The sequence below is a fragment of the Poecilia mexicana genome, unplaced genomic scaffold, assembly GCF_051168715.1.
Source record: "Poecilia mexicana isolate PSO_F unplaced genomic scaffold, ASM5116871v1 scaffold_16, whole genome shotgun sequence".
Classification (NCBI taxonomy): domain Eukaryota; kingdom Metazoa; phylum Chordata; class Actinopteri; order Cyprinodontiformes; family Poeciliidae; genus Poecilia; species Poecilia mexicana.
Genome location: NW_028263385.1, coordinates 9,768,028 through 9,792,916, shown reverse-complemented (window position 1 = coordinate 9,792,916; position 24,889 = coordinate 9,768,028). Strand labels below are relative to the sequence as shown.

Sequence of the window (24,889 nt, the reverse complement as noted above, 5' to 3'; positions counted from 1 at the left end):
AAAAGTTACAAATGTAAATATTTTTCAGTTTTTGTATTCTTAATGACAGTTACAAAAATTACAAATCGCATGAATCATTTGGGGGATTTGTGTGTTGATTTAGGAGAGTATTTTGCATTTTTTGGGCCTAATATTTTTGGAGATTTCATGTCTTATTTTGGATCTTTCAGATCCTGCTCATTCCACCTGTGAAATGTTTTTTTTTTTTTATTGCTGTTGTTTAAGTTGGAGTAAACAATAGCAAACTTATTTGCCTTGGAAAGCCCAATTTAGTAGACCAACAAATGCTACAAAGAATGATTAGCCCCTAAACAAACACAATTAAAAACTTACATGTCCTCAAGAGGTCTAAACATAAGTGGCATTACAAAAAAAAGTGTTTTCTTGCATTTTGCATGCTCCAAAAACATCATGTCCCAGTTTCTGTAAGTGTTGCAGATCTTTGGAATTGACAACACACATCATCAAGACCCTGCACCCATCATGATAATAGTGAACTGGTGAAAAATGGGCTGAACCCCCCCCCGCCCCCCCCAACAATCAAGAATCATTTATTGTCTTAATGTGTACAAATTCCATAAAATAAAGGAACATGAGCACATGCACCTCACAGGAACCTGTCTGCAGATTTCTTAATGGTATCAAGTTAACAGCCTGATAAAGAAGAATTACTGTCAAAAATGGGACCCATGTGTGACCTATGAAACCCACTCAACATCTACAGAGCACCCAGCTGATTTTGTAAATGTATGTAGACCTGCACATTGACTTGCTTTCACTAATATAGTATGACAAAACTGTACTTATTTATCAAAGCCTTCTTCTTCTTTTCCTTTTGGCTTTTTCCCTTCAGGGATCGCCACAGCGAGTTATCCGTCATGTAACCCTTTCTTCCGCATCTTCTTCTCTCACACCAACTACCTTCATTTCCTCTTTCACTTCATCCATAAATCTTCTCTTTGGTCTTCTTCTAGGTCTCTTTCCTGGCAGGTCCATCCTCAGCATCCTTCTACCGATGTATTCAGTGCTTCTCCTCTGTACCATCTCAGTCTGGCTTATTTATCAAAGCCTACTTAATATTTATTTTTAAATTGGAATGTTGGAAACATTATAATGTTATAATGTTCTGTAAACATTGTAATGTTTGCAGAGTGGTTAAAATTGTAATTCTTCTCATTTGTTTAATATGTATGTATTTTGTCATCATTCTTCTAATAACTCCATATTAAATAATTTAAAATCTAAGAACGACTCTTACAATACATTTAACGTTTCCATTCCAATTCCCACAAAACTCAATTGTGGGAATTATACTATGGTATAATCCGTTATATTTGCCCACAACTCCCAATTTTGTACCTCAAGGATCCTTTAATTGCCAGTCAATACATAGATATTTGCTACTGTTTTATTATTTTTTTCTTCTACTTCATCACCTCCACCAGACGTCTCATGAACCCTGGATGTAAGTTCAACTGGAAGGAATCACCAACACCGGGGTATTCATGACCGGAAGTTGAAAAATAAGAAAACAAATAAAAGGCACAATAGTACGATTTTATTAAAGGGGATGTTTGCAGGTATTGTTAAAAGCATGTTTACAAATTTAATTATGAGTAAGAATTGTTAATAACATTAAATATAATGTCAAAAATAACACAATGACCCCTCTTTTCGTACAGTGGTATGATCCGCCATTGTGACGGTTTAAAAATTCAGCAGGCAGTGTCGGCTGTTACTACTCAGAGCAGAAAATCCGTTGTTGTGAAGAGAAAGAAAGCCGAATCAGAAATTCGAGGAAACGTTTAAAAGCCAGCGTCAAACCCCTTCTCGGCGGGTGTTTTTTTTTTCTATCTACTGCTACTCTCCTGGTTTGTTTTAGCAAACATGGCTTGCGGTGCGACGTTAAAGCGGTCGATGGAGTTTGAGGCCCTCCTCAGTCCCCAGTCTCCCAAGCGGAGAAGGTGCAACCCTCTACCGGGGACTCCGAGCACTCCGTCCCCGCAAAGATGCAACCTCCGTACCCCGGTAGATAGTCCTGGCCACTCGATGTCTCCTCAGCCCATCGGAGGCGAACACAGGCTAACTCCAGGTATACATTTTTAAATAATTTTATTTTATTTTGTGTGCTTCAGGGTGGGTGTCGTGGGGGGAGGGGGTTTGGGTGGAGTGGAAGAATCAGAATGGGGGTTGGAGGCTAAACGTTAGCCGGACTCGGCTAAGGTGATGAAGGGGAATGTCGTTGCTAAGTCAAGCTCGCATATGGTTGTTTTGATGGTTAAATACACCAAATTAAGAAAAAAAGTAAAAGTGAGTTCATAGTTATTGGTTAGTGGCGTCTTGCCAGCTTCTAATACCCGCCTGTGTTAGCTTGTCCTGGCTAATGTTCAGGTAAATAATGGCTATTGCTGCGTTCAAAACCCTTCTCTTGTCATGTGAGCGTTGAATAGACACGACTCTTATTATGTTTGCTCAACCCTTGTCTATGAGAGTAGCCAATTGAATTAAATGTTAAACTTTCTTTACAATCGGACAGACTTTATTTAAAGGGGCCTGCCTATGCTTCAACACCCAAATATCTAATCTGTTGAGGCACGAAACGGGCAAATGGCATCACATGAGCAGCCATGTCAATACTGTAGGTATGTTAGGAAGTTCTCGTAGGCGTTTTTACTTATTTATTTAAAGATATATATTTTCAGCAATTATCCTTTTCGAAAAAGTAACTGCCAGACATGAATCCTTTGTCTTCTTTACAGATGCTGTTAAATAAATCAGCACCAGAAACCTTTAATGAACTGAAAGCAAAACGACGTTTTACCCTTATCCACAACCAGCCCCTTAAGGAGGTGGAAATATCAAGTTGTATTGAACTTGCCTGAATATGTTATTGCATAAAGTCATTTTCTTGTTGTTCATATAAACTTAACATTTGTTAAATAATTTTAACTTCCAAAAAATTTGACCAATTAAAAATAACTTTTAAATTGTATTCTGAATTGTAAAACCTTTTTAAAAGTTTTGTCCCAAAACCCCACATTATTGCAATACAAAAAAATGTTTTGCCATGAAAACCTCCTCAGATAAATGTTCTGTGCATTTTTGTTTTTTTGTGTGTGTGTTTTTGAATGGTTTGTTTTATCTTATCTGTTTAATATCAACAGTATTTTTTTAAAATACTTTTGGTATCCAGTGTGCCCAGTAAATGATAATTTCATAGTCTCGGGGAAACATATTTACTTACTGGGCATATGATAAAAAAGAGCTTTGAATCTAATTTTTTTTCTTTTTGCTTTAGTGTTTATGGTACGTTATTGTGTTACTTCCCTATGATAAATGCTTATCCCTATTGCTTATTTGTCAAATCTATTGATTGTTGGTATGCATACTTGGAGAAATTCTCAAAACTGCAATAAAAATCTGTTTTAAGGAGACTGCGCAAATCACAAGTCAACTGATTTGAACACAAATGGCACATTACCAGATGGTAACACATCAACTTTAACATCTAATAATCTTATCTGATAGAACACAAAAAAGATAAATGGCATTACAGCACATCATTGCAGCTTGCTAATTAGGTGCTGCCTGACTAATGTTCCTTGGCTCCACTACCACAATTGTCTTGTATTTAAGTGGGGGGTTACTATTATGGACCACAGCCGTTTTTCTTTCCACAGAGCTGGAATGCATTGTTCATTATTGCCTGTTTTCTCCCACTGGCAACTACATTGTGTTAGTGTTGGATGGGTTCATGGTGCACAAGTGGACACCAGATAGTTAGCTGGAGATCTCCACTGTAATCCAGTGCATTTTTGGCAGCAGCCAGGCCTCATGCTTGTGCTTTTTGAATTCCAATAAGGTATTGCTGGGTGTCCTTGGAATTCTTCTCTTGCAATTGAATAGCAATGAGATGCTTCTTTGTCTTGTGTAATTGAAAGTTGATGCTCTTTTCATGACATAAAATAAAGGGCAAGTCTCTGTTTGATATATTTCCAAATTCTTCATTTGACATTTGCTGGGTTCAATTTTGGTTTTTAGCAGTGAGGGGCTGTGGAGCGGTTTGTCCTTTTGCCAATGTTGTCCTTATGGATCATCATCTTGTCGCTGCAAAACTAAGACAATTATTTATTTTATTGCAGGTTTTCTTAATATGCAGGTAAATTATCATGTATATTTTAACTCATTCCTGAACATTTTTACATTTCATTTGCATTTATTCAAGTTCTGATTTCTGTGTTTGGGACATAAATCATTTTAGTAATAAAATGCCTCGAAGTTTCCACATGCTTGTAGATTTTAAAATCTTAAGCTATGTTTTGTTTCTTTAGACTATGATTTAAATATCTCTTGTTGTCAGAATGGGTACCAAAGGTCCCACTGGGGTGTGTGCATGATCAGTACCAAGTGTACTGTGACAGACTTGACCATTTTCCAACAAAAAGGTTAATGTGAAACAACCAAGATTATGAAGTGGTGAAATGATCAGAACCAGTTGTTTTGAGTGATGGTAAAGAAATCAGTTGGGCTTCCCACAATTAATCTTGTACTCTTTTTAGCTCTGTTTTGTCAGTGTTTTTGATATAACATTACATGTTGAAGACATTGATTCACCTGCAAGCCATGTGAAATGTTCAGCATCCCTAAGCAGAAACCTGAAGAGAAAGGACTGTTTGGTTTAGTTAAACTCTTTGGTTTCAGATGATGTAATCCAGGACACTTCTACGTATTCTAACGCTGCTCATATTTCCTTCTACCATTTGCTGCTCCAACGGTTTATACTTTTGTTTAAAAAAAAAAAAAAAATCCAGATCACTTATACTTTTAGTCCAATTTTGCACATATAGATCTATATCGCCTTGGAATCCATTTCAAATTCAAATGATGTCTCCAGACAACTGGTTTGTGCTTCAGTTAAGTGCCTTGCAGAATGCGAGTGCTGCTGTAAAACTATCTTTCTGATGTGATTTGCTAAGTGAGAGTTTTGCATTTGGTAAAGGTCAGCTGTCCTCCCCCCACCCTGCTCTGCGCACTGAAGCTTTCCAGTTATGTTTACTTGTTGAGAGGACACTTTACCTGGAGGCCTAATGCAGGATCTTGAAACTTGCAATTGGAGTAGATTTATCTATATGTTGACACATTCACTTAAATATATATATATTGTATCAAATATTTAACAAGCTACTAGTGGTGTAATCAGAGTTGGACACCAGCAGGAGATAAACTTCTGGGAAAATGATTCCTGTTCTTTGAAGAACAAGTTGGAGCGTTAGCCATTTGTGCTGTTTTGAAACTGATGGCATTATTCCTCCTGACTGATCTGGTGTAACTACAGCTGACTTGGAACATATCGCAACTTACTTTAAGTAGAGCTGGACAATAAATCGTAATGTATTGCAATACACACTTGGTCAGTATCAAAAGATATTACATCTGATAGAATATTCACTGAACTCTGATCCAGAACCGTGCATCATTCTGGGGCATGTGGGCAGAGGACAGGATTTAGCTCAACCGGTTGGCATCAACTTACTCACTCTTTGGTTGTCTAGCAACAACCTGTGGAGCAACTTGTGCAGTAGAAGTTTAGAAGTCTCAGGTTTCGACAGTTGTTGATATTGACTGATATGAGACGCTTATGTCATGGTAAGTTTGTCAGCCACATTATCCAGCCCTGCTTTAAGGTATTTGGAACATCTGAAACCTCCTATCGACGCTCGCAAGTAAAGTGAGCCAGCTTTGTTTTCTCTGGCTAACTGTCCATCCATTAAAGCTCTGCTCTGGTCAGCTAAACTCTTTAGCTGAGGCTTTTTCTGCTGTGTGTCTCTGACTCCCAGAAGCCTCTGATTGCTTCACCTGGTTGTGTCGCTGCCGTTTTTGCCAAGCGGTGCCTGCTGCCGAGCAGCGAAGTTCGCAGGATTGGATGCAACATGATGCACAGTTCAAGAGGCGTTTTATTTCCCTCACAGATGAACCCAGCAGTTGTCAGTATAAAGTGTCTGCCATTTTTCATTACATTGTGTACAAAATTTCCTTCTACTTTTAATGAATGCAGCAGGACTGCTGGGATAAACTGGACCTGTTCAATGGCTATGCTCTTACAACTTGACAGTATATGAATGAATACTGTAGTGTTTGTCTTAATAATTGGGTTTATTTCTCTCTACATTTAGCATTTGATTTCTGTAGGTTGTCTGTTCTTAATAACAGCTCAGTTTGTTCTTTTTGTTTTTTAACACAGGGCTTTCATAAATAAAATTTGTATTGCACAGTGCACATGATAATAGAAGCTGGTATTTCATAATTTATTTCCTGTAATGTTTTTTGTCCCCTTCTTGTATAGAAATTTAAATTATTTTCGGTCAATCGTTTTGAACTGCATTCCTTCTAAAATATTGCTGCTAACTAAATTTAAGAAGTGAATTCTACCTATAATCAGTGAAATCACAGTCCTGCGTGTTGCTACAAATTGCAGTTATGTTCCAGAATCCTCCAGGCTATTCTTTATGCTTATTGGTCAAATCGGCCGTAATATATCAACTTATTGGTTTTGTTTTTAGCACCAGGCTTCATTGTGATTGTTTTTAGCGTCAAACAACTGGAGTTTACTGAACATGGTTTCCATACCTCAATATGTCAGAAATGCCTCGACTGCAATTGGCTGTGCTGATTTTAAGACTGATTCTGGACATGGCAGGAGTATCTCTAAAGAAGGTTTGTGTGCACTTAATGCAGAGTCATACCGAGAGATTTTAGTTGAAATCAAAGCTTGTAATTATTTTAGTGTCTGTTTTCAAGCTGTCCCAGATGCAGTGTGTAAGGTTGAGTGCATTTAAAGCTCGTCATAAAATCCCATCAAGTTATTTTTTTTTATTTATTTATTTTTTCATATAATAGGATGGTTGTGACTAAATGTAAACGCTTGCTAAAACAAAACCCTGCAGCAGGGTGTGGTTTTTTTTAATGCTTTTATAGGAAATGCGCAGCTTTTTTGGGTGTGCTCTATTCGTACACGTCCTGATGACTTAGAAAACCGAGCAGACTTGTTATAGACAATATTCATGCTGCGAACAATTGTGTGGAGTACAGCATTTGTTGGCTAATGTATTCAGAGTGTTTTCAGCTTGCATTTTTAATGCTGATCCGATACTTAGCCTGTTGGACAGAGTCTCACAGCAGCAGATGTTCACACTGGACACATTATGATGTTGCCCAAAATGCTAAAGGTCATAGAGTGATGGAAGCACAGATGAGAAAGCAGAAACTAGGCATATATATTGCAGCTGACCTCGTCATTGCAATATTTATAAACTGTTTCGCCATCACTAAATCATGCGGAACTATTTGTAGCCCACCACAGATGAAACGTGTCTTTTGGCTGACATTGCCTTACTGATGCCTGATACCTCAACTGGACAATATAAGGCAAACAGCCATTGCTTTGTGGTTCTCAGATTGGTCGGAGTGTGTGTTGACGTAATGCTGTGAGATCCATTTAAAAACCCGATAATCATTCCTGACAAATCCAAGTTACAGGTTTCATTGGAGAAAAACTTTGAGCTCCTTTTCAGCTTATAAGCAGGTTGCAGTGATGACATGAAGACTGTCTCTCTCTCTCTCTCTCTCTCTCTCTCTCCACCCAAGATAAATGAGGCACGGTCCCCCAGATAGAAGTGCACCACGTACACAAAGTTCACTAAGAAAGATAAAGTTCCTCTCCTATATTTGGGTTATCGACTGAGTTTGAGGCCATGTTGTTTTTTTAAAAGTCGTTTTTCCAGCAGTTTTGAGCAGAAACTGTCGCTGCGTGTTTTTTTACCTTCAGCGTTTAAACTTTGAATCAGGTTAATGGCTTTTGTCACAGATGGATAATGTGGCATTCTTTTTTTTTTTTTTTTTTTTTTTTTCACTTTTTGAATTTTTGTAGTCACTTTTTAAATAAAGTTACACATTAGGGTTTTCAAATTGATATGATCCACTTCACAGCTTTGAAACGATTGTATGCAAATATTTCAAAGAAGACGAACGGTTTTACATTTCTACCCAACTAAAAAGGAAATTGTTGGGCAGCTTAGCCTTCGTGAAATGACATCTTAAAAAAAACCTTTAACATCTTTAAGAAAACAGAAGTGAAAATGACAGTCACAAGATCATACATAGTGTTTTATGCCAGCTGTTTGTGTTGGTTACAGCTGTTCTGTCAAGCTGTCAGTATTTAATCTAGAACACCGTTTCCTGTCAGTGAATGTTTTGTTTCTTTTGAGAGAACGCAGGAAGTGGTTACTGTTGTAGTTTGTCTGAAGTAGGTCGACTGATTGAGCTTTCCTGTAATAGTTTTGTTTACACTGGAAGACCTCCAGCATTGTATAAACATGCTTTTTGTTGAGCTAAAAGAACTGGCACCAAAGACCAGGCTAATGATTTAATTCCTGGAAGCTTTCTGGCAGATTAAAACCTCAAAGATGATTTTTTTAAAAATTATTATTATTATTATTTTTATATCATTTAATCAAAATTAGGCCCCTTAAATCCCATTTCTCACCTCTGACTGTTTAGGATGTTTCTAGTTGATGCTCAAAAAAATTTTCTTTCCAAGGAGGCATTTTCTTTGCTGTCAAAGTTCATATTGCTTTAGGTGTCATAGTTATTCTTTTTTTTTTTTTTTTTTGACTTTGTTCCTGTCGACTTTCCCTAGAGCAAATCTTCCAGAACCTTCGCCAGGAGTACAGCCGGATCCAGAGGCGACGGCAGCTGGAGGGGGCCTTCAACCAGACCGAGGCCTGCAGCTCCAGTGACGCTCCCAGCCCCAGTACCTCCCTCACCGCTCCCAGCTCCCCACCTGGTAGGACACGTACCTAAAACGCTTTTAAATTATAAGTTGTATAATGCCTAAAGTGCAACTTTTTTTTTTTAGTAGTGAAGGAATTGTATTAGTAAAAAAAAATGGTGGAGGAGGAGAGGAGTATAGCTGTAACTCTATGTGGTGATGAAGAACTTAATGGTAGTATTGTTGCAAACATGATGTAGCAGCTCCTAATTGAAACGTTTCATGGAACAACATGTGGACAAGAGAACGCTCATTATGATAACTTGGTCAGTAGGAAAAGTGGATAATATAATTGTGTACTAAATGAATGTGACAAAATACTTGCAGGCCTGTCTCTGATATGAAGAGGAATAAAATCTGCTTGTGAAATAAAGCAATGATAATACAGACACTGAGTCTTCAAGAATGTTTCTGCTTATAACCAAGATCTTTATAAAAGGTGATGAGGTGTTCATGCTGATTGGATATTTTGCTCCTAAACAGCCTTTGGGATTTTAAAAACGTATCTTCTAAATTTTGAGGCATTTGCAAGCTTGACCTTGGAGGTGGCGGTTATGTTGAGTTACAGGCTCAGAGAAAATGTACCACCAGGGACAAAATGTTGTAAATACTTTATTTTAGCAGCGTGGGAGGAAGGAATGTCTTTTTGTTCCAAATTCCCTGAAAATCAAACAGTTAAGAACATAAAGGTCAGTTATTGTGCGTGTGATGTAATGTAATCCTCTGGTGTCCAGGCCCCTGTGCAGAGCGGACTTATATTTCACCATGACAGAGCTGTTTTTACCCCAGCCTCATTCTGGCTCTGAGCTGACGGTGATTTACTCACATTTCATTCTACCTGGCTCACAGCAGACCTCAAAGACCATAAAGTGATAAATCAAAAATGCTAACGCTGGCTCCAGTTTCAGAGTGACCGAGACGCCCGAGGTGCTGAGACAGTGCCAGCACCAGGGCTGCATGTTTTGTGTTGAACAGAAAGAACAGCTATAAACTCTTTTTTTTCTCAGGTGCCTCAAGAAAGGACCAGCCCTCGTTCACACTGAGGCAGGTCAGCTACCTGTGTGAGCGCCTGCTCAAAGACCACGAGGAGAAGATCAGGGAGGAGTACGAACAGATCCTTAACACAAAACTCGCAGGTGAAGACAAATGTCAGCGCTTTCTGAAGTTAGTTTTAGTTTCATTCCAAAGTATGGAGGGGAAAAAAAAAATCTGAAAAGTGTGGTTTGCATTTGTTAGTAAATCCATCTGTAATTTAATTTTCTAAATTCAGCACGACAGTTTCAAAGGTTCAGATCACACCTGAAGTGTCAAGCATCTCATGAAGCACTGTTCAGTCAATCATCTGAAAATGGGGAAGATTTTTGGCCCAGCCGCAAACTTGGAGGACCAAGCTGAGACATTTACAGCTCAGATGGGAGGATATGCAGTAACATCCAGCCTGAGCCACAATGAAATAGTTTCAGTCTTTTTTTATGAAGATTGATGGATTTTTCCACACCGTTTTCTTATTTCTATCTGTGGAAAATCAACACATACAATTATCTTGTTTTACTTGAGGTTGATGTATAAAATACCTTGAGATTTGTGGCAGTAACGTAACAAAATTAAAAAAAACTTTAGGTGATATGAATACTTTTACTGGACTCTATTATCATTTCTTGCAGCTGTTGTGTTTAAATCTCATTGATGTCCATGAAAGGACTTTATAAATGCTGTTTTTTTGTCTGGTATATTCTGAATAAACAGGTCACCCAAACTGCATAATGGTGGAAAACAGCAGTTAGAGGTTTGGGTTGTTTTTTTGTTTTTTTTTTTAAGAGAGATTAAGGGAAAGATTTAAACAATCTGCTGGTTACAAAATACTTGCAAATGAGCTTTACATCTCTTAAAACATCCATCATCTGTAATTTCAGAACAATATGAATCTTTTGTGAAATTCACGCAAGACCAGATCATGCGAAGATATGGAGCCCGGCCTGCAAGTTGTAAGTACCAGTTTCTGTGTGGCGTGGTTCTTCCTGAAGCTGGTGAACTCATGTGATCTTATTTTTATCTGTTTCAGATGTCTCCTGAGCTCGCATCAATGTGATCCTGGCTTCCTCTCACATGACGGCTGCTCTTCTTCTGCCTCCTTCTTGTTGATTTTAAATTTTATTTCCCTAACCTTTCCCTGCTCTTTCCCTTTCCACGCTCAGTTTGGGTGCAATGGTTTATCCAGTTTTTAATCCAAAAATTAGTTTCTTACTTTAAAACTATTGCTGCTGGCCAAATAATTAGAACTCTGTATGAAGCCTGCTTTTTTTTTTTTTTTTTTTTTTTTTTTTTTTAAATCCCTTTCCTTTTTTTCTGCTTTTTGCTATTAACATCTTTTACCAGACATCCTGGGGGAAAGAAGCAGATGTTAATAAAAAAAATTTTAGCTGGCGCTGTAGAAAAGCTTATTGGCTTGTGTGATTATGCTGTATAACCTCCCAGCAGCTATATTTAATGGCTCCTGCTTCTCACCATGTTCCACTTTTCTCCCCTGCTCTACCCGCCTCACCTCCTTCCTCACAACTCTTCCTGAGAATGTGGATTTTTCTCCCTTTTAAAGAAAAACAATAAAAGTTCTGTGATTTAAAAAAATTGTTGTACTGGATTGTTCATTTTGGTAAATTGTACAGTTTTTCTTTTTCAAGCTCTTATAACATTACCTAATTTTGTTTGCTCCAAAATACTCAGTTGCAGATGAATGCAGGGCTAAAACAATAGTTTTATGATCCAAGAGTTTGAAGGCATATGGTTTGTTTCAGTAAAGAAGCAAAATGGACAAATTAAAACATTGAAAAGCCACCAGAGTCCCATTTCAGCTGTTTTACCAGAGGTAAAACTCTTGGCTGGTCGAAGAAAATGCCTTGAAATCATGGCAGCTACTTGTAGAAATTAATTTCATGCTAGTGTGGCTCAGCAACAACCATTAGATGGACTCTAAAATGTATCTGATAGAAATCTCTCCAAAGAAAAAAGAGCTTTATGAATTAGGATTTTTACAAGTTTGCTTTTTTTTTTCTATTACTACAAATTGCAGAGATGGAACACATTTTTTTAATAAATATTCCTAGGTTCCAAATGTGGTAATTGTGTGGATTTTATGGGGTTCAAAGCAGCAGTGACCACTGACTCAACCATGTGACCAAAGGTTTCTTGCAAATCAGCCAGGAAAGTAAACAAGTCTCTGGTGACTGATGCTGATGACATTCTAGTTTTGAAGAATACCGGGAACTCTGCCTTCTGTTTTGTCAAAAATAAACATTTCCTTTTGCATTATTTTAGGACTGTAATTATTTACATTGGTTCTGTTGAAAATATTATTTAATGTCCTGTTGGCGTTCAGAAATCTAAGCTCCAACTTGCCTTTTTCAAAGAGCCAACAGATCCACAAAATTAACTCTTCATGCCCCTCGACTTGTTCGTTACAAAAAACAAATGGCACATATTATCCGATACTAACACAAACACAGATAATTTGGAAATGCAAGTTTTCATTCCTTTTTTTTTTTCTTTACTAGAAACCTAAAAAGTGAAGAATGCATTGGTGTCCTGCTGTTCTTGGTCAATATTCTGAACCATGTTTTGCTGCTGCATCATTGCTCCAGCTTTATGTTTAAAGTTGTTGCCTTACTGTAAAGTGAACCTCAAGTATTTTAGTATGTTCCCCCTTTAGCTTCATGCATCTTCCCATTAACTATGATCAGTTTCCCACATCAGGATGCTGCAAGGACCGTGGATTGGAGTGTGAATGGCACATTCAGGTTATTAGTTTTGCTCAGCACAAAACTTCGGCTCCTTCTCTAATGCTGTCTGTGCAAAACCTTACAGTTTAGGTGGATGCTCATGTATATTTTTGATTATTGTAGAGTGCCCAATGAGAATTGGAATATTGTTTTATAACTTAGCTCTTTCTTGATATTTTCCACAGAATTTTCCTTGTCTTGTACATTCTTTGGTCTTCATAATGTGGTTTGTTTACTTTTTTTTCCCCCTGACAAACCTCTGGGATCTTCATGGAACAGCTGCATTTATACTGGAACCAGAGGAATTGGAGTAAACCTTTATATGCTATGATTGAAATCACAATAAAATACAGTCAGAATTTTGGCTTTTGCAAGACACAAACTATATTTGGTGTTTTTTTATTTCTGATTTTGTTTACACCATTAATGTATCATACACACATTTTGTCCAATTTATATTGTGCCTTTAAAAAAAAAAATATATATATATATATATATTTCCTTTTCATATATATTTCATATATATATGAAAAGGAAAATATTAAGAACTTAATATTGTAAAAGGCATTAGGATTTTAAAGTATTGGGCAAAATAGCAATACTGGGTTTTAGAAGTTGTACAATAAAGATTAGTCATCAAAGATTAAACTTCCGCATATCTCTTAAGCGCAAAAATCATTAACCAAATGTTGAAAAGTCAAGTTCAACTACTCCTGGGAAGAGGGATCGAAGCGCTTATACTTGAGGCATTTCCTGGAAACTTTACTGCCAAAACAAAATTTGCAAAAATGTTAATTTTTTAGCCTTGTTAGAAAAAGGGTTAAAAACGTTTAAACGTCCGTCATTCCTAATTAAGAGTTTTACTGCCACCATGTGGTACGCTTGAGTGGTTGCTGCATTATTAACACATTCGTTGTTTTAATTCACTGTATTATAATTTCTTTATTGTTGCGTAAACAATTAAAACGTATGCCTTTCTTTTGGACGAGAGATGATCAATACTTGTACATGATGAAGATATGTACGCTTTTGTTTTTGCCGCCCTATGTTGTCCGTGACGTCACTGACCACAGGTGTGGCAACGTGAAACAGGTAGACGGTTGTAGACTGAACGACTGGGGAAGTACAGCCACTAGATGTTCTTCAAGCTGTGGATAAGTGTCACAAAGGAACCAGAAACGACCGTCACTCGTGATTTGTTTGTTCAGAGGAAGGAAGCGTCCGGGAGGGAGAAAAGAAAGCAAAGACTATAATTATCTCCGACCGATTTTTTTTTGTGTGTTGTGCCCCTTCTCACTTGGGGCCAGTTCGAATAAGAACTCGGCTCCGTAGGTCGTCTGAAACCACTGAGGGGTTGTGGTAGTCACTTGCTTTGTTTTTGTGTCGAGCTTAAATTTTACATTTGAATTATCGTGGGAACCTCTCACTGTTTTCTAATTGGAGCAAACAGACGCGTTCCTGCTGAAAGTCCAGGTGAGTTGGTCTCACTTTGTTTTCTACCAGGAAGAGCCTAAAACAAAAGCGAGTTCTGTATATTTCTTTTTAAAGGCCATCCAACTTGGCGTGAATATTATCATCATCAGCAGAGGAGAAGCTTAACAAACAGGAAATGCCTCAGCGTGGGCAAAGCTACTGGACGTACTGTAGGGAACAGAGGCAACGCGGGGAGTTTCAGTTTTACAGTAAATAATATCTTTATTAAAAAGATGCTAATCGTTTTACATGATTTACTCAAGTGTTTTAATTATTTACACTGAACATCCTTTTAGTTATTAAATATCTTGTAAAAAAAAAGTTACAATTAATCTCTTAAAGCAGTAATACAATTTGTTATTTCACTTATCTGGATCCTTGTTTACATTTTGATTTCATAAAATAATTCCAGGTTTTCTCTCATTAGAAGTTTAATTAATAGATTTTTTCACTTTTGAAATTTTTAAGATTAGCTCCCTTTTACTATAATGTCATTTGTGCTTAGCTTAGCTTAAGCACAGACATTTTCTTGTTCCTGATCCAGACTAGAACCTGGTTCTGGCAAAAGCAATTTTGTGAATAAATCCAATGTATCTTGATTTTAATAAACACATGTATTTCTGTGTGTATGTGTGTGCCAACCTCCCACTAATAAGACTAGCTGTGATTTTATCTAATAAAAACTGAAACAGGAAATACATCTCTTTTTTCCCTAAAAGCCTTCTTCTCTCTGATCATTTCTATGTATTTTACTTTGAAGGGCTGCTTTGACTGCTACCACTGCCTTGTTCTAAACAGTCTACTGTTTCCTGCATTCCAGTATGATACAGTGAAGCATAATTCTCCAACTTTCCTCTTTTAAAACTTGTTTTCAGTCATTTCTACAGTTGCCTCCCTCACACACTGATGCTCCACTGGAGAAGAAGCCATATCACAAAATGCAAAGAATGCTACTTAACCCGTTTAACCTATAAAGAATAGGATATGCAGTATTATCACCATAATATTCCTTCTGTTCTTCTGGGCTGCACGCTTAAAGTTTTTCCTCATGCATTTCAGAGCTTTGCAGTGTACGACTGTAGCAACAAAGATGGGTGACCGTGACTACGAAGAGGCGGACCAGGAGGACAACAGTGAGCCGGAGATAAATCAAGAGAAAGAGACGGGATGCTTTAGGAAGTTCCAGAATTTGATCATCCCACCAGAGTTTCGGGACCGGTACATGCAACGCGCTAACTGCCGCCCACCTCCGATCTTCATCATCGGCATCAGTATTGCAGAGGTAGGCTGGGATAAAAATCCCCAAACTGTAAAGTTCTCCGGCGGTTTGACCTTATTGCAGTTAAGGTCAAACATTTTTGTTTGACCTTAACTGCAATATTTCAGAACTGAAACAACTCTCTTGTGTTGACTTAATCCAGTACATTTCAGCTGCACCAAGTTCTTCTGTACTTATCTCTCCCTGAACCTTCAGATAAGATCTTGTGTTATTAACAAACCGCTTTACCCATGCAGTGATTCTTAACATGGTCTTAAGCTTGCTGTACCTTTCTAAGTTTAACAGAGGTTCAGTTTGCTCAGTGGCAGTGAACTGCACAACAGTCTCATACCCAGACCTCAGCTCTGCATTCACTTCATCCACTACATAGTCACTACAAATGTTCAGTTCCTTCTCATCCGTAGACAGTGAAGTGGGTCCCTTCCACCACAGCTGGCTCTTAATAAGGCTCCGAGCATGGTAACCCCGCGTAAGAAGGTCGGCAGGGTTCATTTTGCCAGCACAGTGGAACCAGAGTTCTGGATTTGTGAGCCCTTGTATTTCTGCCACTCTGTTGCTCACAAATGGTTTCCATCGACGTGATGAGCTGCGGATCCAGTGAAGCGTGATCATAGAGTCCGTCCACATGTTGAGCTGGTTTTTCTCCATGTTCAATGGCTTAAGGAGGCTGTATCCTAATCTTGCTCCAATAAGTGCACCCATGAGCTCCAAGCGAGGTAATGTCATTTTCTTTAATGGTGCTACTCGTGACTTGGAGGCCACAAAACTGGTAATAGTCTCTTCTAGGTTGTTTTGTCCTTGAAGATATGCCACGGCACCGTAAGCCTTTTCACTTGCATCACAGTAGACATGCAACTTTACAGTGTGTGACTCTTTGTTAATCTCAGTGTGGTACCACCTGGGAATAGACACCAGGTGTAACAGTGGTAACTCCACACACCACTGCTCCCACTTCTCTTCTAAGTCAGTAGGTAATGGTTCATCCCAACTCAGTCCCTTTTCCCACATCTCTTGGAAAAGGCACTTTACTCGGACTGTAAAAGGAGTAAGAAACCCAATAGGGTCGAATATACGGGCTGATGTTCTTAGTACACTTCTTTTTGTATTTTCTCTGTCTTTCAAAATGTCCATTAACCCCTTTTGATCAAACACAAAATCATCGTGTTCCGGTCTCCAAACCAGTCCAAGTACTTTAAGCACATTTCCACTGGACTCTGTATCACCAGTGAGCTCTACTCCATTCTCTTTCCACATGGCTTTCAGATCAGGTGAGTTGGTAACCCATTTGCAGAGGTTCATGCTTGCCTGAGAGAGAATGTACTTTGCTGCAGTTGTCATGTGAAGAGCATCCTGCACAGTAGGTGAGCTTGAAATAAAGTCATCTACATACATAGAGTCTCTGAGAGCCTGTACTGCCCTTGGCTGTTTTCTTTCAAATTGTTTGAGATGTTTTCTGATAGTGGCAGCAAGCAAGAATGGGCTGGGAGTTACTCCAAAAACAACTCTTTTCATCCTCAGGACACGCACCTCATTTTTCCAGTCCTTAGCTAAAGGTCTGTGCATCCACAAGAACCTGACAGCATCTCTGTCCTTTTCTGCTAGTGAGATTTGAAGAAAAGCCTTAGTTATATCAGCAGTAAATGCTATCTTGTGCAATCTGAACTTTATGAGCACATCTAGCAGGTTTGGGTTCAGGTTAGGTCCAGTGTACAGACAGTCGTTGAGGGATGGACTGTTTGCCTCATGTGAGGATGCATCAAATACCACTCTAAGTTTGGTTGTGGCCTTTTCTTCTCTTATTACAGCATGATGGGGCATATAATATTTCACAGTCTGTTGATTCATTTCTGGTTTTCCATCTGCAACCTCCTCACAGATACCATTTTGAAGATAGTCTTCTATTACATCGTTGTATCTGGCAAATAAATTTACATCAGTCTTCAGCTTTCTCGTTAGATTCTCAAAGCGTTTCTTCGCTACCCTGAAGTTGTCTGGAAGCTGGTCTTTGTCACATTGCCAGGGTAACTCAACTTGGTACCTTCCGTCTTCAAATGTTGTTGTTTGTTCAAAACGTTGCATAATTTCTGAGTCCTCTGGGCTTTCTGACTGTTTATTTACAATACCCAGGGACTCCACCTCCCAGAATGCATGCAACTGATTAGACAGCTGGGTGTCTTCGTTCAAACTAATGTGCATACACGTGGTGTCTGTAACACTGGAGGTAGTCACTGGTCCCTGTAAAGCCCATCCAAAGAGGGTTTCAACTGCCACTAATGAATCTGTAACCCTTTGGACCTTTCCAGTAACAGCCTGCCAGTAGTAATCTGCTCCAATTAACATCTGCAACTCTTGTTCATTAGCACCCTCTAGTGGAAAGTCTCCAAGCTGCAGTCCTCTTTTCTTAATCTCTGCTTGAATGGGCTCAGTTGGTACCTTTATTACAGCAGTGCACACCTCGGGGGTCTCTACAGCATCTATTTCGATTTTCCGTTCAGTGTTCCACACATTTTCAAGTTGAACTCTCACTATGTTGCGTTTTTCCACTACAGGACTGGTGGAACCAAAAACATGGAGGTTTAGTGTCTCTTGCCTCACAACTTGCAGTCCTAGGGCTCGGACAATGTCTCTGTGAACAAAACTACGCTGGCTACCTCCATCTAACAGACAGCGAGATATTTTTCTCTCCTTTGGTCCTACAGCCCATGCCTTAACCGTTTGGAGCAATACTGTGTTCTGAGTATTTGTCTTCACTTTGACTGAGCTGGTCAACGAAGACAACACAGCCTCTGCATTTCCACTATTGCTGGTACTGTCGACTTCTGGTTTAGCTTCAGATTGTTCACAAACTGACAAGTGGTGTTTTCGATTGCACTGTCTGCACAAAATCTTCACTCTGCAGTATTTCGCAATATGTTTCGGGCCCAGGCAGACAAAACACCGTCCAAGTCTTTTCAGTTTCTCCCTGCGTGCACTTATTGTAAAACCAGGACAGTTCTCTGGTTTATGGTCATTACCGTCACAAAACACACAGGTTTGTGGCACGACGCTGGCTGTGTGCAAAGCAGTCGCTGATGGAATGCTCCACTTTCTAGGTTGATCACAGGCATAGGATGGCTTACCCACATGCTTGTGTTGTGGGCTCGGGCTCTTCAATGTGTGGCCTGGTCTGGTCAGCAGAAGCGCCCGTTCTCTGCTTTGCACTTCATTTTGCAGAAACTGAATCAATTCTGGGACTTTCCATTCGTTAGTTGAGTTTTGTTGCCGTGTATAAGCAAGTGCTATGTCTTCTGGAATAAGCTGTAGCAACACTGGACATAGGAGACAGCCGTAAGTATCACTTTGCACTCCAAGAGACTCCAAGCTGCGTATCTGGATCTCACATTCATCATAAAGGTGCCTCAAAGCTGCAACATCAGATGATCTTCTCACAGGTGTCAAGTTCAGCAATTTAGACATATGAGCACTTATCACAATATCCTTCCTTCCAAAACGATTCTGGAGCAACTCTATTGCAGCATCATAGTTGACATCTGTCATTGTCAGTCCTGCAATAGTCCGAGCAGCTGCTCCATTTAGGTAAGATCTCAGGTAAGTGAACTTGTCTGTCTTACTTAGTCCATCATTTCTGTGAATGGCTGATTCATACTGTGACCAGAATTCCTGCCATTGGCTTATTTCTCCATCATACTTGATTATCGTTAGTTTGGGCAGTTTAACCGTCTGTTTGGATTGTGATGAAAATGAGCCGTTGTTCACGTCACTCACATGCGCTCTTAGGGTGTCTGTAGCGGTCTCCTGCAATCCAATAACGTTGGTGGTGCGAACCTTCCAAATGAGAATCCGGTCCGTGTAATCCTGTGAATTCGTTATCTCAGTGTCCAAGTCTTCAATTGACGTTTCATCTTCTATGCTCTTGTCCAAATCCAATAAAATTTCCTCCTTAGAAGATAAAACTGCCAGGAACTCACGCAGTCTATCCATATCGGGACTCTCTTTGCCCACCTCATCTTCTAGTCGAGTTAACAGCTTCGTCGTCGCTGTTCGGATAGTCGACCGTTTCCTCTTTAACCGCTCCAGTCCTTCCGTCATGTTGGCTGCTAAACTGAGCCTTAGCTTCACTTCGTTCAAAAAAATCAAAAAATTCTTATTCCCGGGTTTCGGCACCAAAATGTAGCGGAGTAAAGCTTCTTCTCAAACAAGACGGAGGCTCGTATTTCCTTTACTGAACCCTTTTGTTCAGTATTTATTGAAGAGGAAAAAAAGGGCTTCAGCCGATAAAAACAGAACAACAGCAACAACAACTGCTCGTAACCAAGCAATAAAATCAACAAAGCAAGATAGTGACTAAACAGTAACAGATCCTTAAGCATTCTTCAAAATAAAAGACTTCCTCTATTCAAATAAATCATGTCTTACACTGAAATATATTTCACTTCGCCTTTGTAATTGTATACAATCATATTCAATATAATAATAATAATCATCATGTAAATTATGCTTAACATATAATTGTAATCAGTCACTTATCATGCAAATATACTGAACAACATAAGTGTAAAAAAGTCACAACACACCAGAGTTTCGGGACCGGTACATGCAACGCGCTAACTGCCGCCCACCTCCGATCTTCATCATCGGCATCAGTATTGCAGAGGTAGGCTGGGATAAAAATCCCCAAACTGTAAAGTTCTCCGGCGGCTTTAAATGTTAACAAATGTGCTGCTTCCTTCTGACGGCCTAACTCATAAAGTTTATTGCAGTAGCATAATCTCACGCTAATAAATACTAGAAAAGTCAGGCCTTTGCTTTAAATATCACATACAGAGTTGGGTAGAGTAGCTGCAAATTGTGTTGAAGTGAAATAAGTGTAACTTTAATATACTGAAGTAACTATAGATAGAGTAACCCGAATTTATACTCAAGTATAAATAAAAGTATGGTATAAAAATACTCCTTGTAGTACATTTTCACCAAAAGGTTATTGAAGTAAATGTAACTCATTTATATCCACATCTGATTATGTATGTAATTGCTGTGCTGTTTAAACAAAAGTTCTGGAGGATTTGCTGTTAAATTCATATATAGTTCCACTTTTATTTACAAGGATAAATAGAAGGTGACACAGAAGTCTTCCTGATTAAGAATAAATACAAAATAAAATCTTAAATTGATATTTTACATAAAATTAGTATTTTCTAAAAATATAAAGCGTTCACTCCTTTTTATCTAAGTTTTTTTCACCGTTTAACATGTTGATAATTGCTGGATTTGCAATATGTTGGAGTGCTAGTCTCTCGGTGTGCAGCGTTTTGTAAACGGTTCCAAGACATCTGTGAGAACACACTGTTGGGAGTAATCTTGAAAGGCCCCACATTTTAGTTAAACAAACCTCACCATCTGTGAGTCTGTTTCCCTCCTGCTGTCATGTCATCACAGCTGTTTTGCATTCAGTTTTGCTCCTGATATATATTTATTTTGTAAAGTTTTAAAAATATTATTGAGTGTCAAATGCTTGTTCTTCCATAGCTGGCAGTGTTTATCTACTATGCCGTGTGGAAGCCTCATAAGCAGTGGGTGACCCTGGATGAAGGCATCTGGAAAAGTCCTCTCACCTACGATCCTGCCAAAAGACAGGAAGCATGGCGGTTCCTTTCCTACATGTTCATGCACGCTGGGTGAGGATAGTCAGACATTTGAAATACTTCAAAAGATGAAATGACAGTTTCAGTCAATGGTGAGGAAGTGCGAAACCACCCTCAGTTTTCATCTCTTTAGATATCATTGAAATTCAACTTGCTGGATTACATCTGTGCAACAGTTGCTTTTGGACATTAGACATCATTTACATTGAAAAAGGAGCAACATTAGTGAAAATGTATACATATATATATATATATAAAATCATAAACTACCAACTACCAAGAAATTTCATATCCCGTGAGTACAAGCCGCACAGCAAAACCAAGCATATTTACCAAGCAGGAAAATGCATTAGCTGAGAGGAGTTACTTAGTTCACCGGATGCTAAAAAAATCTTAGAAAGAATGGTGTCTTTCAGGCTAGCTGCGTTGCTTAGCACTAGGACTGGATGAAAAACTTTTAAGTGTTTCATATCAGTCAATATCAATAATTATTGATTTGTTTTTTGATTAAATTCATAGAATGATCAGTTGTTGTTGATCTGTTGCTCAGCCACACTCAGCAGCTGTTTTTCCAATGCAGGAAATTAACAGTAAGCGTTTACCGTTTGGTTAGACAAAGCGCTTGTTCACTACAGACACTCTGCTGTAGCAAAACAATTAAAACCACAAAAAATTGTCCTGTTTGGGGTGGAGTCTCATTTTTGTATCTGGATGTTGGTTCAGTGTGTGTTAGCCTGCAGCTTTTTTTTTTTTTTTTTCAGTGTGGGGCACATCTTCTGCAACTTAGTGATGCAGCTTTTGCTCGGGATCCCACTGGAAATGGTCCACAAAGGCCATGAAGTAGGATTGGTTTACCTGGCTGGTGTCCTCGCAGGTAAGCGTCACCTTTCTCTAATTTTATCTTGAGCTTCTCTTTTTCTGAAACAGGTAGCTGAGATTGAGACACCAAACAGAAATAAAACCATTTTGTGCTGTTTAAAAATGCTTGAAGCCTGTTTTTCCAAGTTTGAGTTAAAACTGTACTTCCTGTTGATGATTTTATCTGTGCGTTTCCCCCCCAGGGTCTTTGGCCAGCTCCATCTTTGATCCTCTCACTGTTTTGGTTGGGGCTTCTGGGGGCGTTTATGCCCTGTATGGAGGTTATTTCATAAATGCAGTGGTGGTAAGTTGAGACACACCCTGACAGGAGGATCTGCTCACATTCTTCCATGTGGAAATTGCTTAAGGCAGGGGGAATTACATTTGAATCTTCTTTTGGCACAAAAGTCAGCTGAGGGAGATATTTCTGAATGCCTGTGAAAGGTGGTTTTATCAACCACTCACTCTTGGGGACTGAATGCCATGCTTTTGTGATGGAACGTGAAAAAGTTACAGTAATTTAAATACTTTTGTGACACGGTGCACATTGTACTAAAGACAAACAAATGAACTTTTAGAGGAAATACCTTCATCTGATTTCCTTTCTTCCTTTTCACAGAATTTCAAACAGATGAAACTTATTTTTGGAGTGACTCGAATCCTCGTCATCGTTTTAATTGGTAGGTTCCCCTCTGTTTTTTGTCAGTGTTCTTTTGAAATGTCTGGAAGTGCACAGTCATTTGTAGCAATGATTTAACGCCGCTTTGTGTTCAGTTGTTGCAGATTTCGGCTATGCCTTGTACAGACGATTTGCCAATTTAGAGGGAGGTGTAAAGGTAGGAAATCTACAGTGCACTGAAAAACAAACCAGATATTTCTGAGCTTTCTCGGAAACAGAGGATCAAAAATACCCACACTGAGTATTTTCGTGACGAGCTGTCATTCATGCAGTTGTATGCATGTATTGCTGCATACATCTGCATGAATTATGGTTTCAACTTGGTTTTGTAATAACTAAGTTGATTCTTAGCTTCATGGCTACAAAAACACAAATGGTGTTTACTGAAAACTTGACTCCTTACCCCCTCACCCATTTAGTTTATTGACTGTCTGTTAAACTAGTCCTATGAGTTTCGACTCAACATTTAGTGGAGTCACTAAATGTTTAATGGCAGCTTACAGCCTAGAGGCCTGAACTGAAACCTGATTTTTATCATATTTTCTTCAGGTGTCGTTTGTGGCTCATTTGGGAGGAATTGTTGCTGGACTGACTATCGGATACGTCTTCTTCATCAAATTCAATACGAAGCTGTGTAAAAACCCACTTTTCTGGATTTGCATATTGGGATATGCTGTCTTCCTTATCTTTGCTGTGTTCTTCAACATCTTCATCTCTCCTGCATCGTAGAACTGGAGAAGATTTCACCCAAAGTTTTGCTCAGGAAGCTTGTTTTGACTTGTCTTGAAGTCTTTGAGAATATCAACAAATTGCTTGTCTTGATCTTGATATGGATTTTCTAGTTTTAAAGCTTGTATTTTGACTTGGTGTATAATAGGGCCACTTAGTGGTGTCTCATAGAACTGCAAACACTATTGACAAAAAGAGGTGTTTTGAATATCTAATCAAATCATATTTGTTTTTTTCCAGATAAGATGTTCTTAATTTCCATGTACCGATTTGATGGAAACCATTGCTTGTTTTGTTTGCATCAACATTTCTCATCCAGTATTAACAAAACTCCTGTGAATTTGAATTGTTCTTCACAAAAATCACATTTTCAAACCTTAACACTAAAAATACTACAGAGCTTTAATCATCAGGTCTCATTTTATGTCATTTATTGTGCTTTATCCTGATAAAGGAACAATGAAATGTCCATTAAGATGTAAAACAGATGGTGGACACACACCACTACGTCTTAATATTGTTACCTCGTGAACTTTGTAAACACATTTAAAAGTTAACTGTAATTTCTTTTCTGTTTTTCTAATATTTTCTGTAAAGGCGATAGCTAAATACTAGCTTTAAAAATGGGGTGTGTTTTAAGTTTGGTAATGTAGAAACATGATGTTTTAGAAGACATACCTCTAATCTAAGAGGCCATGGAGACTTTCCAACTGAAGCCCAAATATGACTTTGTTTGCTTTTGAATTTTCATATCAGGGTGTTCAAATAAAGTTAGTTTAATGGAGTGCGTTTTACAACCTGGCCTTCTGAAATAAAGGAAGCATTTTAAAGTTTCTTTACTAGCTTTTGTCTGATTATAGATTACCATCAATGTGTCAATTTACTTGTATTTTCATATTGCAGTCATTTTTATCAACTATCTGTATAAAGTTTGGTGTTTCTAAACTGAGCTCAATTATACTAAAAAAATAATTTATTCACATCTCTGGAAAAAGTAGAGAAGGGTTTAAAAAAATAGAGACCATGTCTCTTAATTTTTATGTAATTCTGTAAACCCTTCTGGAAACGAGATGTGCATAAATTATTTATTGACCAATTCTGTGCTGACATCAATAAAACATCATGGGACAAGACTAACACCATGTACTTTGGCAATATAAATTTAAAGATGTATTTGACATAATTCAAAATACACTCACTGGTCATTTCTATCAGTGACGCCTAATGCAGGATGGCATCCTTTTCAGAATTGCCTTTCTGTAATGTGTTAGAAAAATGCTTGAATATCCATACAGACATGAAACATCATGCAACTCAAGAAGCCAGTATGTGATTATCTGAGCCTTGTGATATGGTATGTTTTCCTACTGTAAGTAGCCCTTATTCTCTGACATGTAAAAGACATTTTTATCTATACAGCTGCCGCCGATAACGCAGCCGATTCAGCTCCAGGAAGGTGTCACATAAACACAAATACCGGGCCAGATGTAAATCCTGTTAATCAGTTTCTGAGTTCACTCTCAAGAGTGCAGCAAAGAATCCAGGCTACGAGTTCCTAAGAACACAAGACTACATACACAGGATCCAGTTTGGCAAACATGCACCGACAGTCCAACCCTCTGACTCCCT

The 24,889-nt window shown here is 38.5% G+C and overlaps 2 protein-coding genes across 4 annotated transcripts; both read left to right on the top strand.

The window, feature by feature from the left end:
* The first annotated feature begins 1,707 nt into the window (after positions 1–1,707).
* Positions 1,708–11,452, top strand: akirin1 (akirin 1). Its single transcript, XM_014987343.2, has 5 exons — positions 1,708–2,092; positions 8,696–8,842; positions 9,835–9,963; positions 10,741–10,812; positions 10,890–11,452. Exons 1-5 carry the CDS (start codon positions 1,888–1,890, stop codon positions 10,898–10,900), a joined length of 564 nt encoding a protein of 187 aa, XP_014842829.1. The 5' UTR covers positions 1,708–1,887; the 3' UTR covers positions 10,901–11,452.
* A 2,206-nt stretch (positions 11,453–13,658) lies between these two features.
* rhbdl2 (rhomboid, veinlet-like 2 (Drosophila)) lies at positions 13,659–24,095 on the top strand. 3 transcript variants are annotated; one of them, XM_014987344.2, is made up of 8 exons: positions 13,659–14,073; positions 15,133–15,355; positions 20,879–21,027; positions 21,756–21,868; positions 22,056–22,156; positions 22,472–22,532; positions 22,627–22,688; positions 23,081–24,095. In XM_014987344.2, exons 2-8 carry the CDS (start codon positions 15,164–15,166, stop codon positions 23,258–23,260), a joined length of 858 nt encoding a protein of 285 aa, XP_014842830.1. In that variant the 5' UTR covers positions 13,659–14,073; positions 15,133–15,163; the 3' UTR covers positions 23,261–24,095. The 3 variants fall into 3 exon arrangements, with proteins under 3 accessions (XP_014842830.1, XP_087870426.1, XP_087870427.1); XM_088014300.1 differs by lacking the exon at positions 13,659–14,073 and adding an exon at positions 14,139–14,282; XM_088014301.1 differs by lacking the exons at positions 13,659–14,073; positions 15,133–15,355 and adding an exon at positions 19,899–20,006.
* Positions 24,096–24,889: the final 794 nt, after the last annotated feature.

What these genes read in the sequence shown, in the direction of transcription:
- akirin1 (XM_014987343.2), top strand. Translation starts at nt 1,888, where the DNA reads ATGGCTTGCGGTGCGACGTTAAAGCGGTCGATGGAGTTTGAGGCCCTC. An exon ending in CGAACACAGGCTAACTCCAG is followed by an intron (nt 2,093 to 8,695) that starts GTATACATTTTT and finishes GACTTTCCCTAG; the next exon opens with AGCAAATCTTCCAGAACCTT. An exon ending in CGCTCCCAGCTCCCCACCTG is followed by an intron (nt 8,843 to 9,834) that starts GTAGGACACGTA and finishes TTTTTTTCTCAG; the next exon opens with GTGCCTCAAGAAAGGACCAG.
- rhbdl2 (XM_014987344.2), top strand. Translation starts at nt 15,164, where the DNA reads ATGGGTGACCGTGACTACGAAGAGGCGGACCAGGAGGACAACAGTGAG. An exon ending in TACATGTTCATGCACGCTGG is followed by an intron (nt 21,028 to 21,755) that starts GTGAGGATAGTC and finishes TTTTTTTTTCAG; the next exon opens with TGTGGGGCACATCTTCTGCA. An exon ending in ATTTCATAAATGCAGTGGTG is followed by an intron (nt 22,157 to 22,471) that starts GTAAGTTGAGAC and finishes TCCTTTTCACAG; the next exon opens with AATTTCAAACAGATGAAACT.